The sequence below is a fragment of the Chelonoidis abingdonii genome, chromosome 18 (assembly GCF_003597395.2).
Source record: "Chelonoidis abingdonii isolate Lonesome George chromosome 18, CheloAbing_2.0, whole genome shotgun sequence".
In the NCBI taxonomy this organism is placed as follows: Eukaryota; Metazoa; Chordata; order Testudines; family Testudinidae; genus Chelonoidis; species Chelonoidis abingdonii.
In genome coordinates this window covers 13,936,540-13,950,765 of record NC_133786.1, presented here as the reverse complement: position 1 = coordinate 13,950,765, position 14,226 = coordinate 13,936,540, and the positions used below count along the sequence as shown (strand labels likewise).

General features: G+C 53.0%; 2 protein-coding genes across 3 annotated transcripts in view; one reads left to right on the top strand and one right to left on the bottom strand.

Annotated features, from left to right (window-relative positions):
• Window positions 1-5,676, top strand: part of NHERF4 (NHERF family PDZ scaffold protein 4) — a 13,023-nt gene extending 7,347 nt beyond the window's left edge. Inside the window, 5 exon segments of the mRNA XM_075073489.1 lie at window positions 1,763-1,967; window positions 2,314-2,510; window positions 2,757-2,960; window positions 3,791-4,051; window positions 5,137-5,676. Of these exon segments, the coding sequence (XP_074929590.1) occupies window positions 1,763-1,967; window positions 2,314-2,510; window positions 2,757-2,960; window positions 3,791-4,051; window positions 5,137-5,181 (912 nt within the window). The 3' untranslated portion in view covers window positions 5,182-5,676.
• Window positions 5,042-13,787, bottom strand: DRC12 (dynein regulatory complex subunit 12 homolog). 2 transcript variants are annotated; one of them, XM_032780584.2, is made up of 7 exons: window positions 13,695-13,787; window positions 12,519-12,599; window positions 11,177-11,242; window positions 9,737-9,856; window positions 8,567-8,659; window positions 7,466-7,596; window positions 5,042-7,145 (listed from the first exon to the last, which is right to left on the bottom strand). In XM_032780584.2, exons 2-7 carry the CDS (start codon window positions 12,583-12,585, stop codon window positions 7,017-7,019), a joined length of 606 nt encoding a protein of 201 aa, XP_032636475.1. In that variant the 5' UTR covers window positions 12,586-12,599; window positions 13,695-13,787; the 3' UTR covers window positions 5,042-7,016. The 2 variants fall into 2 exon arrangements, with proteins under 2 accessions (XP_032636475.1, XP_074929589.1); XM_075073488.1 differs by lacking the exon at window positions 13,695-13,787 and adding an exon at window positions 13,612-13,680.
• Window positions 13,788-14,226: the final 439 nt, after the last annotated feature.

Here is a 14,226-nt window from a genome sequence, read left to right as displayed (position 1 = left end):
GACCTGAGGGCAGAATTTGATCCAGAAGTACTTCAAGCCAGAAAAAGAAATTAAAAGTGAAGACTTTCCTCCATCCCTATTATAGCTACCTATTGCAAGTGATTGACTGAAACTCGTGTCTAATTCATGTGGACTGTAACACCTAGTCCAAGCTCTATTTTCTTCTATTCAATTTCTTACATCACACTCAGCACCAATAATTTGATATGAATGTCCTTGCTTTAGGCTTAACAGTGTCCTTGGTTCATAAGCTTAACAACAGTCTTTAGGGTTTGATTCTCCCTTGATAGACTTGTGTATTGCCTGCTGTGGACAATGGAAGTTGCCCGCATGTGTTCAGGGGAGAATAACCTCCTTGGGCTTTTTCCTTACATTGCCCTGGTGTCAATCTAGGGGTGAGGAGAGCAGTGTTACACTGGTGTAAAACGAGTATAAGTGAGATCATTCACAGCCCTTGTTACATATTGATTTGATTGAAGGAGATTTTTCCAATGTGTATTTAGCTGCATTTTAAAATATATTCAGCAAAAGAGACTCCAACAGCCTGTAGATCATTGACATAATAATCTATAAATTATTTTGACAGCAGACATATTTACACCTCCTGTAATGGCCCCAAATCTCAGCTCTGTCAAGTGATACAAGCTTGGGATCACCTAGTTTGGGAGATTTAATCCACAGACTACAGTTGGGAAAGAATATATTTGCTCCGTCTATTCATATGATTTAATGCAGCAATAGTTTACATACAGTATTTTAAAATTAATGCATAATGTAATGCATGTGCTTTGTACTGTGTGCATGCACTGTACATGCACAAACTACACAAAAAAAAGGGGAGTAGTTATATGTGTATTTTAGCTATTTTATTTTAAAAAGTGCAAGATGTTAATCATTTTAATTGTTTAGGTATTACCTAAAGATACTGGACTAATGACTTATAAAAATAAGTTTTAAATAACACACTAGGATGAGACTTTATAGGCTGAGATTTTATGCAAACTCCAGCCTAGAACAAATGGTTAGCACTGACTTGGGATTTTACTAAGGGAAAACTCTCAGTGTTCAGTAAACCCCAAGCTTCAATTTCACTACACTTTTTTAGACCTTAACAAAGAGAAGACTTAGATCAGGGGTAGGGAACCTATGGCACGGGTGCCGAAGTCGGCACGCAAGCTGATTTTCAGTGACACTCACACTGCCTGGGTCCTGGCCACCAGTCTGGGGGGCTCTGCATTTTAATTTAATTTTAAATGAAGCTTCTTAAACATTTTAAAAACCTTATTTACTTTACATACAACAATGGTTTAGTTTTATATTATAGACTTATAGAAAGAGACCTTCTAAAAACGTTAAAATGTATTACTGGCACGCAAAACCTTAAATTAGAGTGAATAAATGAAGACTCGGCACAGCACTTCTGAAAGGTTGCCGACCCCTGGTCTAAAGTCACAGATCCAGTCACCTTCTGGCTCCACATTCAGCAGATGGTAGTGGACAATTCCCAGGGGACAAAGGGCTCGTCACCCTGGAGATTGCCCACCAGGTCAATGCCCGGTTCTCCCCACACTCCGTGCTCTGAGATCTGGCTCTACAAGTTCCCATGTGCATGGTAAAAGCACGATGCCCAGAGCTGTCCCTGCCCCTGGTCTCCAGACTTTACCATGGCTTATGCCCTGCAGGAGGGTGGCGGGGGGGCCCTGCGCTGATTCTAACCAGGCCCACGTGGCTCTCTGCACGCATGTGTTTCTTTCGGAGCCAGCTCAAGCAGAGTGGCAGCAAAGTGACCCTGCTGGTGATAGATGCCAAGTCAGAGGAGTTCTACCGGCTGCAGGGTGTCAGGGTCATAGCTGCCATGGCCGATGCCACCACGCTGCCCTTCAAGGCCAGGAAGCTGCACATGGTGAAAGGTCCAGACGGCTATGGGTTCCTGCTGAAGGAAGAGAAGTGCAGTTCAGGGATGATGGGTAAGGTGACACGGGATGGAGAACTAGGGCTATCAGTATGTATCGCACAGGCCTGGGAGCCATGAGTTCTGCTCCGGATGCTGACCCTGACTTCTTAGGGACTTGCCCAAGGTCACTCATCTGCCCCAGTTTACCCATTTGTAAAGGGGGTTATTGTTCCTAATCACGTCCTGCCCATGAGGCTCAATGCATTAGCTGGAGAGGGCCAGCCCCACAGTATGGACCCTGTCAGTAAAGAAATATTAACTTCTCTCTCTCTGTGTCACAATCACAATTTTCCTTGTCTCTCCTCTCCTCTTTCTTTTTTCTTCCTCCCTCTCTCTGGGTCTGTCCCCCACACATGCAGGCCAGTTTCTGAGTGAGGTGGATACTGGGCTGCCAGCCGACAGGGCGGGGATGAGGGATGGAGATCGGCTCCTGGCCGTGAATGGTGAGGGCGTGGAGGGGCTGTGCCACCAGGAGGTGGTGGACATGATCCGCGCCGGCGGCAACCAGGTGACATTGCTGGTCATTGATCCGGATGGAGACAAATTCTACAGCTCGGTATGTCCCGACAGGATCGTGGCGCAGTGTGAGGGCTGGTGGGCAGCAGGGAGAGATGCCAACCCTGCCCTTTGGGAGCAGCAGCCCCACAGAAATTCCTCCCTGGGCACCCTCTGCCATTCAGTGCTGGGGCTGGGTCACTATATGCTCATGGCCATGTGGGATGTCAAGATAGAGGCCTCGGGGATGCTCTCCTCTGGCTCAGGACCCCAGGAGCTGGGAGGCTCAGCCTGCTTGGTTTTCCAGATTGGGTTGTCCCCACTACTGTTCTGTGAAGATGGGCACCCGTCATCGGGCACTCACACCACCCCAGGATCCCATCCTAGCATGCCTCAGGGAAATGGCATGCCTGTTGGCACACCCCGCCTCTGCCACCTTGACATGGGGCCAGAAGGGTACAGATTCCAGCTGCAGACTGTCGCCGACAAGCCGGGGGTCTTCATCACACAGGTAACTCCCCTCAATGCCCCTTGCCTCAGTGCCAAGGGTGGGCCAGATGATCCCCGTCAGCCTCAGACCCCCACACATGGAGCCCAGAGGCTCCAGATGGCACTGTCCTCTGGCATGGTTGGCTCACAGGGCTCAGGCTCCCTGCCCAGCACCCCTCTCCTCTAAGGCAGTGACTGAGCAGGGAACAGGCCTCTCTGTGTCTCTGGCTGTCCATGTCTGGCATCCTGAGCTGCCTCTCCACAAGTGATTTCATTCCCAGCTGGAGGCAGTGTTTAGTGGGGGTGAAGGGGTGGGAGTCAGGACTCCTGGGTTCTCTTCCTAGCTCTGGGAGGGGAATGGAGTCAGGGGTTATAGCAGGGCTGTAGGATGGGAGCCAGGACTCCTGGGTTCTCTTCCTAGCTTTGGGAGGGGAAGGGAGTAGTTACAGCAGGGGGCTGGTACCCAGGACTCCTGGCTTCTAGTCCCATTGCATTCACTGACTCGTCCGCGTGGCCATGTGTGAAGTGCTGTGGGATCTTCAGTTGGCTGGCACTTGGCAGAACCACCTAGTGTGGTTATTAGAAGGATTAGATGGAAAAGCTTTGCCGCCCAAGGCTGCAGTACAGCCTGCCCGCCTTGGACAATGGGCGTAGGAGGCCCTGAACAGACAAAACCCCATGCTGGTGGTTGGACAGGTAGAGCCAGTGACTCCCACGCCGCACTCAAAGCATGGTCAGGAGCAGGGGTCTCTGAGCCAGCTCTATGGCCTGCCTGTTGGATTGCATGGCTGAGAAGCCGGAGGGGCGGTGAAGGCTGAGTATCACCTGAGCAGCATGGCTGCTGTCTCCTAGGTGGCTGCGGGCAGCGGTGGGAAGCGAGCAGGCCTGAAGGAGGGGGATGTGGTGATTGAGGTCAACGGGAGGAACGTGGAGCAGGCGAGCTACGAAGAGGTGCTGGGGAGGATAAAGGAGAGTGGCCAGAAGCTGACGTTGCTGGTGGTGGAGCAGGAGCAGCTCAGGAGCTACGGGGAGATGGACCTCACTGTCACAGCTGATATGGCAGAGGGCTGCGATGTTGCTGCCAGGGCCATGGCCCTGCTGGGTTCTAGCCAGGTGAGTGTGACTAAGGCTGGTCGTGCACCTGCCTTCTATGTATCTCCTCAGGCTCCACATTGCCCTGCCAGTGCATTCACCTGGGGTCAAGACTCTATGGAGAAGCCAGAGCAGGAGTTGTCATATTAGCCCAGGCAGGCCCAAGAGCCAGGCCAGGATGGTTTGCTGTGGGGTTTAGTCTCAAGCAATGTGGCTCCTTCCCCTGCTTGCGGGGAGATGGTTCCAGCGAGCCCCTTCCTAAGGTTCCGCTTTTCTTTTCTTAGGGCTTCCCTGCACCAAGGCCTGTAGCCACTGGCAGAGCTGGAGTGCTATGAATGGCCCTGCACTGGTGTGACTCATGTCTGCACCAGCCCAGCTACGCCCAGGGCTAAAACCTCAGTGCAGATAAGGTCTCAGTTGCTCCTCCGGACCCAGGGCTTGCTAACTCTTCTCCCTACCAGGCGTTTGCACCCTTCCCATGGGAGGAGCTCTCAACAGCCATGCTCTTCCCTCCGCACCTGGGATGGTTTTTCGTTGCTCTCTCCTCTCCGGTCTCCCTCCAGCTCATCAGTGACGCGTTAGTCAGAACAAATGCCACAGGCCAGACTCTGCTCTGTTGCTTGGATGTAATTGCCTAGAAGTCAGTGTAGTTGCTTCAACCTACACCATTGTACATGGGAGCAGAACATGGAGTGAACTTGCTCCACCTCCTTGCCCCTGGTGTAGATCTCGAGTCACTCCATTATCTTCAGTTGCTCTGGATTTACATGGTTATTAGACTGAAATCAGAGTCCTTGTCTTGCTATCTGGCCCCCAAGCCACGTGGGGGGGATACCTGGATGGGGAGGATGCCAGGGGTGACAGAAGTAACCAAACTGTGCTTGACCCACCCCTGCAAACTGACTGAGACTGGGCAGGTGAGAGCGGAGGGGGAGGAGCCTCCATGCAGGTGGTGCCATGGTTTTAAAAACCTCTTCTGTCCCATATGCCACCTGGAACCCCCACCTCTGCTGCTTCCCTAGTCTCCCTTTGGACGGCCCGTATGCTCAGGGTCTTCAGAAGGGCCGTGTAACTGACTGGTACTGACCCTTCTCCGTTCCATGCAGGGGCCAGGGTGTGAGGAATGGAAGGAACTGAGCCAGTCATTCTAGCCACTCCGTGCTGGACCCGTGGGCTCAGCGCAATCCCAGCTTTGGAGTGGCTTCAAACCATGGCCCAGACCAACCCTGGATACGTGATTTTGCACGCACGATAACTTGCACTTTAATTCTTCACTTGATCTGATTTCCTGGGGAGCCGCTGCACCAATCAGCTGATCCTGGGTCTTTAAAGCTGCCATTTCTCTTGAGATTGGCCTCACTGATTAAGGGCAAGCCCAGCATGGGAGCAGGGACCAGAACAGGTGAGGTCAGTGAAACAAGGAGGCCCAGGGGCCTGCACCTCAGGGAAACCAATTACCCACTTGGCTGAGGCATCACATCAACTTTTTATTAACAGACACAGTGGCACCATGTGTAACTGAAGGACAATCATGTCTCTTGACCCTTTTTGCTGCTAGCACTGGCTCTACGAAGGAGCTGTACCTGGGGCTGCTGCAATAAAGCATGGAGGTTTGGAGACGTTAAAGCTGCTGCATTGCATCCTAATTGTAGCATTTACAAGTTAACCTCCCCAGCTGCATAGTTTGGAGAGATGCTGAGGTTAGGGGCAGTGAAACCCTGCCTGCCGGCTGAGAGGTTGTGGCCCAAGAGATGCAAGGGGCGGGGGCTGTCCATTAAGAGTGGAAAATTATCTGGGGGAGGAATGGCAGCAAGTTATGTGCTGGGGGCCCAAACCTTTTGCTGGTGTAAAGTGAAGTCAGTGGCATTGTGGGGTTGGCTCTAGGGACTTGTGGGGCTGGTGGAAAAACTCCTGGGAGAAGAGGTGGGAGCATCTGGTGATGTTTAAGCAGAGGCAGTGGGTTATTGCAGGCATTCCTTTCTCTGGGGCCTGGAGATGACTGTGCCTGGCTGGGCGGTTATTTTTATTTTAACTCTGTACAGCTGCCAGCAGCCTCCTCATCTCCCCTGCCCAGGCTGAGCTGGGCTGGAGAGGACGTTTCAGGGGGTCAGAGACTTGAATTCCACCCAGGTATCTCTCTGACGTGGGCTTTAGATGCCTGTTGATCCCAGCTCCTTGGCAATGGGGGAGAATCCAGGCTAGCCCCTCAATCTGCAGGGGACTGGGCCATATGTGCCCTCCACTGCTGTTAGAGCATAGCCTGCCTCTCAGGGGCACTGTGTATGCTGCGGGTTGGGAGAGCAGAGGGCGGGGTCAGCAGTTGCATGGCATGCAGGAGGCAGGGCCCCAAATCGTTACTCCCTCTGCCTGGGGCCTGACCTCCGTTGTGTAAGTTCCCAGCTAGCTCGTTGAGGTTCTGGCCCCTTGTGTTGTGTTGTGCTGTGCTCAGCCCCCGCCCCTCCCCGGCCTTTCCTTCAGCGAGCCCCAGCCCAGCTGCTGCCATCCATCCTTCTTGCTGCACCGGAGCTGGCTTCCCCTTCCTCCTTCTATTCTCATTTTACACAATTAAAACCATTTTAAAAATTTACCACAGCTACTCTGAGAAACAGTGAACCTGATGGGACTCTCGGGGAAGGGACAGGAGCATGGGGGCAGCGGGAAGGGCTGGTCTCAGCAGAGAAGCTAAGGAGCAAAGGGGGCAGGGAGAGTGAACAGTTGTCTCCCTCCTAGCTGGGGGGCCCAGGCCAAGGTGAGCTGGGCATGGTGTTGAGAGAGCTGCACTGGAGCTGGAGGGCACCAGTCTCCAGGGCTGTTGCTTCAGCTCCTTCCCCTAGAGCTAAGTCCCCCTGCCCCCCACACTCCCTCCAGTTAGGAGAATACCTGCTGGCCCTGTCAGGCAAAACATCTCAGCTGCCATGGCTGAGGGTTAGTGGTTGGCCATGGTGGGGTGTCTACATGGCCCCTTGCCCCAGCGTAAACCAGGATCCTAGATCTCCAGGGGATTGAGCCCGAACTCTCGCAGTCTCTCCTTGTGTTTCATGTGCACGGCTGTGGCTTCCTTCTCCCAGCAGCCCTGGGCAGCTGCCAGCTTGGAAAGGACTCGGTCCAGGCTCCCCTGGAAGGAGAGAGCAGAGAAGCAACAGGTGAAGAACAGCTAAGCGGGCACCTTGTCTGGGGCAGGGGGTTAGGGGTCGAGTGGGGAGGCTCTGGAGCTGGGTGCCTAGTTGCTGCAGAGGGGCACATCCTGGGAACACCCGGAGTAGATACCAGCAGGTGTCTCTGGTTAACTGGAAATAGGACCTCCCAACTTTGTGGAGCAAGGCTGGCAGGTTCCCCTAAGAAGAGGGAGAATCTTTCAGCCCAATCCCGGGCCCGGTCTGACTGGGATATCCCACCCTCCAGGCATTGTGTGGGACCCCTGGCACAGTGACTCACGTGCAGGATCTTTTCATACTCTGTCTCCATGGCATTGATTTTGCCCTGCAGCTCGGCGATGGTCTGGTCCTTCTCCCCCAGCACCTGCTCTCTCTCCACCCGGGCCTGCTCGATATCCTCACGGCACGTTGCTGCTAGGGAGAGACACTAGGCAGTGAGAGGAGGAGGGCAGTGAAGTGGGAATGCTGAATAGCTGCAGGGGATGGCAGTCAGCAGCGCCCAGCGCAGGAGCCTGGACCTCTCAGCTACAGGGGGTAGGAGGTGAAGAATCAGGACTGGAGCTGGGGCTGGCCTGACCTTGAGGGCAGATGAGCAGGTGAATGCACCACAGCGACTGTGTCAATGACAAAGTGCCCTCTGCCCTGGGCACAGGGTGCTGGGCATCAGCATCACATTTTTGGCAGCGTATGGAGAGAAGGCATTCCCTAAACAGCACCAGGACAAGCCCAGGGGTGAGAAGCTCACCCAGGTGAGGGCCAGCAGTGTTGAGACCAGTGCATACCTTGGGAAGGGGTTGGGAGACTTTTCGCAAAGTGGGAGGGGAACTGGCATGAGACAGTTTTGGGGAGGGAGCAGTGGGGGCGTTCCAGCCCCTAACAACCACAATGTCAAAGGCTCCATTGCTATCTGACTGCAGCAGGGGGTGCCTGAGCAGAGTGTCCTGGGTGGAGGTGGTTTGTCACTCAGTGGGGAAGGGGGGTTCTGCATGCGGGATTTCCCTATAGCTGATGCATGAGGCAGAGCAGAATCAGCTCGCTCTCCTAGCACGGCAGGGGCTATGACGGGTTGGGGAGGGCGGAGAAGAGATCTCCTCCCAGTGCTGTCGGCAGAGACTGCAGGGCTGAGAGGCACCTAAGCTATGAGATCAAAGATGGGATCCCACTGTTTACTGTTCCCTTTGGACGGAAGAGGTCCCAACCTGGATTCCAAGGGCGCAACTAAGCCTCCAAGGGAAATGCTGCTGGTCCCAGAGAAAAGCACATTCCCAGAATTGCCATTCAGCAGCTGACAATGTGTCTCAGAAATTCCCTGCTGGCCAACACGTGTGTCCCCACCAGCCTCGGTCACCTCCCTCCATCCCAAAGTGTCAGGCTGCCCTACCGAGCTGCTCCTGTAGCTGCTTTGTCTTGGTCTCCAATTGCTGTATGTGGGTCTCTGTCTGCTGCTGGAGCTCCTGGTACTGCCGGATCATCTCTGCGGGTCCCAGGGCACAAGGATGGGGAGAGGAAGGTGCCAAATATGGTGACTCTTCAAGAGGGACAAAACTTCACCCCAGTGGGCACACTCCCCTCCTGTCCGTTACAGGCTCTTCTCAGAGTCCATGACTGCCCCTTCTGTAATGTTTCAATCCTCACCCTGGGAGGCAGAGCATAGCTATTACCCCATTTTGGGGGCGGGGAGACTAAGGGACAGGCCCATGGTCTCACAAGGAGGCTATGGCAAAGCAGGGGATTAAACTCAGGTCTCAGGTTAACCACTGAACCATCTGTCCCTCTCGGCCTTGCAGAATGCCTCCTTGTGAGAGACATCAGCTCCTTCCACCAGCACCAAAGGGCAGGGGGGATGTATGTGCAGAAGAAAGCCCCAGAGGGGCATTTTGCCCATAAGACCAGCTGCAGGGAGCCAAATCAGTGTAGGGTTTAGGTAATGCTCAGACCGCGCCCCCACTGGCTGAGCGTTACCTTCAAGAAAAGGCCCTGGCAGGCGTTAGAGCTATTGAAGAGGGAAGCGTTTGCTAATGGAAAAGGCCAATGGAGGCCCTCCACGTGACGGGAGCCTAGAGTCCAGACCTGGGGACAAAGGTTAAGGCTCTTCAGTCCACTGCTGGGAGCACGTCAGCTCCCGACTCACAGGTTGCGTACGGCCAATAGAACCAGGGGGGCGCTGCTCTGCGGGGATGGGCAGCGTGGGACGGGAGGGGCCTCCAAGGAACAATGCAGCCCCAGGTAGGGATGGCTGTGGGGGAGCAATGGGAGTTTGTCCACAAGGCCAGCTGTGTTCCATTCCTTTGGGACAACTGAGGGGCAGCCACGGGTCTGGAGGGAATGGAACACATGGCCTTTGGCTGCAGCTGCCTCTGCCTGCCTAGGAAGAACTTTGGGGGTTCAGGCAGTCCTCAAGCTTTGGCCAGCAGCCAGCTGTAGCCACTCGCTATCATCTCCCGGCCGCTTCCCCACCAGGCAGTGCTGAAGAAGCATGGAGGGTTTCCCTCTTAAAGCAGCAGGATGCCATACCCCACAAGCACTAGGCAACAGCGCCCCACCCCCTCACCTTCGTAAATGTCTTTCTTGTCATCCCGTGACATCTCCAGCTCCTGCTCCAGCTCCACCAGCCTCTGCTTGAGTCTTTCGCTGTCAGCCTTTGCCTGCCTGGCCACGTCGCTCCGGAGGACTGCCAGCCGCGGAGATGCATAGCTCAACAGAGAGGATGGAACCTTCTCCCCTCCCCTGACGCGCTGCCCCCAAGGCGGATACCCAGCAATGTTGCCCCCGGAATCTGTGAATTTGGGGAAGGGACACCCCTACGCACTTCCATGTGAGAGCAGGACTGGATCCATAGGGAGTGCGAAGGGCCACAATACCTGGCACTTCTCTACCATCTTCCGTGCCTCATGCTCAGAGGGCTGCTCCTAACGGTTAAGAGCTGAGCTTCACAGCACTTGCGTTGGAGCCCTCTGGAGCTGCCTGGGATGGTGGTGATTCAGTGCAAGGTACCAGTTGTGATCACAATATCATGGGGAAGGTGGGGTGGGGGGGCGATGTACTGCTGGATGTGTCATCTTCCAGCACTGATGGGGAACCAAGGTCCTGACCGCCTGTGGTAATCAACCGGTCTTTGCACTTTCCCCGAGCACTAGGGCTCAGATACTCAAAGGAATTTAAGCACCAAACATCCACCAATTTCAATGGGAGTTAGACACTTTTAAATACCTCTGAGGATCTGGGCCCAGGTTACTAACCCTGCTTGATTGGCCAAAAGTCACAGATTCAGACATAGATTGTCAGGCCAGCAGGGCCCACTGTGATCACTACGTCTGAGCTCCTGGCTAGATGGGCCATATGACTTCCCTGAATTAACACCAGTTTTGAACTAGAGGACGTTGTTTGTACATCAGGACTGAGTGTTGTTCTAAAATTCTGGCAGTGGAAAAGCAGCCACCACAACTCTTGGTAAGTTGTTCCCATGGTTAATTATCCTTGGCTGAGTACATCCTGCTTCCATAAAATTCTCCCTTGCACTTTCAATAGCAATGGGAAATTTTCTTCACTTCCTGTCCCAAGCTGTTGCACAGCATCACTGCATCTCATGAAACAGAGGCTGGGTTCCACCCCAGGGGTGGCTGCATTCCAGGGGTGGGAGACGGACTCCTAGGCATAACCTATAAAACAGTTTGGAAGGCCTTCAAGTGGAAAGGGGCTGGAAAGATACAAATCAATAGGCCTGACTCTGGTCTCACATACAGTGGCAGAAACCTTGCTGGTGTTACTGCTGATTTACACTGGTGTAACTGAAAGCAGCACTGGGCTCATTACCATGAAAGCAGGCAGTTCTGCAGAGGGATAGTGATTGATCCTATATGGGAAACTCGGTGGCTCCCAGCAGTTGTCTCTCCTCTGAAGGAAGAAAACTCCCCTCAGTCCAGTCCTCCACCTGTTACCTGTCCCCGCTGTAGCAGGACACATGTCCCAAAGAAAGAGATGAGGGTTTTACCTAGGTGCTCTTTGAGGATGTCGACCTCCAGGGCTGCTTTCCTGTATTTCTCCTCCACTTCATTTTCTGCAGCAAGCGAGCAAAAGAGAGACTGTTATTGCGAATCTGATGCAAAGGATGAGACAAGCTCCAGGTAAGCATGGCCATGCGCAGGACTGGAATCCTGGCTCCTCACCCACTCTGCAGCTGGATTTTCAAGGGCTCAGGAACAACAAACGGCCAGATTTTCCAAAGATCTCCACTCCCATTTAAGCATCTAAATAAGAGCCAGATTTTCAACAGCGCTCAGCCTCCAGTGACTCCTGCTATGACGCTTAGGGCCAGGTTTTCAAAACGGCAAGGGCCTGACTTGTGCTAGGCAGGGGAGGGTGCTCTTTGGACAGTCTGGCCCATAGCACTCGCCTACCCTCCTGCCATGTGAAAGCTAGGAACAGTTTTGCATTTGAATCAGACTTGCCTCAGTGTAGGAACCAGGGCCTGTGAACCATCGCTTGGGTCATCAATTGGAAAAAAGCCAGGGCAATGCTCTAACTGTTCCTGTGCCACTTCTGGATACTCCCCTTGTGGCAGCCATAGGGAATGCATGCCTAGGACTACCCAGACCATTTCCCTTGGAATCGGGCGGTTATATTTCACAGACAATGGCTAAAGTGGGGTCTCCTGAACATGTACGTGCTGAGGAGGTCCCTCCACAAACGTGTGCCTAGCAGTCTTCCGGCATCCTGTCCCTACCACACAATGCCATGTGGTTCCATTTTAAAGGCCCAGCGGGAGACGTAGGGGCCTGGGAGTGCCACTCTCTTTGATTCCTAGCTTCCGCCTGGCTTGGGAGTCAAGTATCAGAGGGGTAGCTGTGTTAGTCTGAATCTGTAAAAGCAGCAGAGAGTCCTGTGGCACCTTATAGACTAACAGACGTTTTGGATCATGAGCTTTCGTGGGTGAATACCCACTTCGTCAGATGAAACACTGAGTAACCCCTGGTTCTTGTGTTATGTGTATATATGGGTGTGTAGTCACCCACGAAAGCTCATGATCCAAAATGTCTGTTAGTCTATAAGGTGCCACAGCACTCTCTGCTGCTGGCTTTGGAGGTTATTAAACCACTTAGGAAAGGCCCTCAGATGCTGCTGCCTTCTGTTTCACATCAGAATGTAGGAGCGGCTCCAACAGCGAGGGCGCAGGCGGAGAGAGGATGAGACAGTACTAGAGCTGGACTGACACATTCCATCAACAGCATTCCCAGCTTGGGCTTCCTGGAGCTGGCAGCAAAGCCAGACTCTGGCATGGGGCGTGGGACACTGGAGTACAGAAACAGGGATGGGTGACTCTCCTCCACACTCACCTGCCACATTCTTCTTTTTCTTCTGTTTCCCTTCTTTTTTCCCTTTCCCTCTGTTCCTGGGAGCCATTGTTTGCGTTTTTTCTGCAAATAGAAATTGACAAGACGTACTGACGCCTGTGCTTCGTGGTCTTCCCCAAGGGCAGCTCAGTGCAGAATTGTCTGTGCTGGCCGCTGTTGGAGATGAGGTAGTGGACTAGAGAAGCAATCCAATCTGGCAAGTCCACATAGCAAACTTAAATGTACGTTGTGCCTGGGGTCCAGGCCTGGTGAGACCATAGCACGCACCTTGATCTTGAGCTGCACCTTCAGGGAGTGGGAATGGGGGTCTAGGAACAGTTAAAAGACTACCCAAAATAAAGGAAAAGTAACTGTCCAGTGACCGTTCTGCACTGGTTAAAAGAGGCAATTACAGAGCAGGTAGCTGATGTTCCTTCTGTAGTTCAACCGATCTAGCACTCAGAGGCAGGGTAGTGAATCAGTACAACAGTCCTACCCCTAGCCTCAGGCATTTGCTTCTGAGCAGCTGTCTCTGCATTAAGCCTCCCCAGCTCCTGGTATCAGTGTAATTATCCCAGCTCTCAGCCCTAGTGCCCCAGCTCCAAGGCAGTGCAGTTCTCCTCCATTCCAGTTTTAGGCTCTGAGTATGATCTCTCTTGTGTAAAGTGAAATAACTCCACTGAAGTCAATGGATATATTCCAGATCAGCTGTTAACACAACTCAGAATCCAGCCCTCAGGGCTCAGCCCAAGCTCTGTTACACAAATTCAGCTTAAGACTTTAGAACTGTGCAGCTTCCACAAATGTGGCCTCCACAACACCTTGCAGCTTTCACAGTGGTCTCTCTGCAATGCTGCCGCACCCTTGAGCCCCGGATCTCAAACCACTTGTTATCAGCTGGGGCCAACGGAGACACAGACAAGGGAAGTGACTCATATTGGGCCACAAAGGAAATCAGTCTGGACTAAAATTAGAGTCCTGACTCCCAGACCCTGGCTCTGATCGTTAGGATCCACTCCTCCTGCTTGTCACATGCAACCACTTTTTCCATTTGCTGCATTAAAAGCATCAGTATTTTGCTTCTGTTTTTGCTTACGTAGATCTCAGCAGAGCTCTAAAGGGGGAAAGGCTTTTAAATAGTAATTTCCGCTCAAGATACAATTAACTCCCCCTGAATACCTGGAAGTGAAGAGCTTATTATTTCTTGATATGCCGCAGTTATCCAACAGGAAATATAACCAACTCTGTGTGAGTAGCACTGGGCAAGCCAATCGGCGGTGAGGAAAACCAGTGGCTTGGTGTCTGGGAGCCTATCCTGGCAGCGCAAGACAGGAGCTTTACATTGCTAGGCAGCAGGCCCGTTTGCTGCTATGGTGACTAACGGAAGCTTGGCAGAGATGAGCTCCAGCAGGAGGGTTAAAGCACAATCAGGAACTGGCAGATTTGCGGCCAGGCTGCCTGTGAGCAGTCAGAGAAAATGTGTCCTTTACAGCTAAGGCGGTGAAATGGGAGAAGACATGGCAAACACAGTGTCGCTCCGTGTCTCGTACACACATTGACCACACATGCAAACAGTCCAACAATGGCATACTGTGACATGCACCGTCACACGAATGCACAGAGTCATGCTCAGTCTTGCTCATACACACGGTTTCTCCAGTTCAACGTGCACCGTTGGCTGGGAAAAAGCCGACGGTTCTTGGGGCCTTTT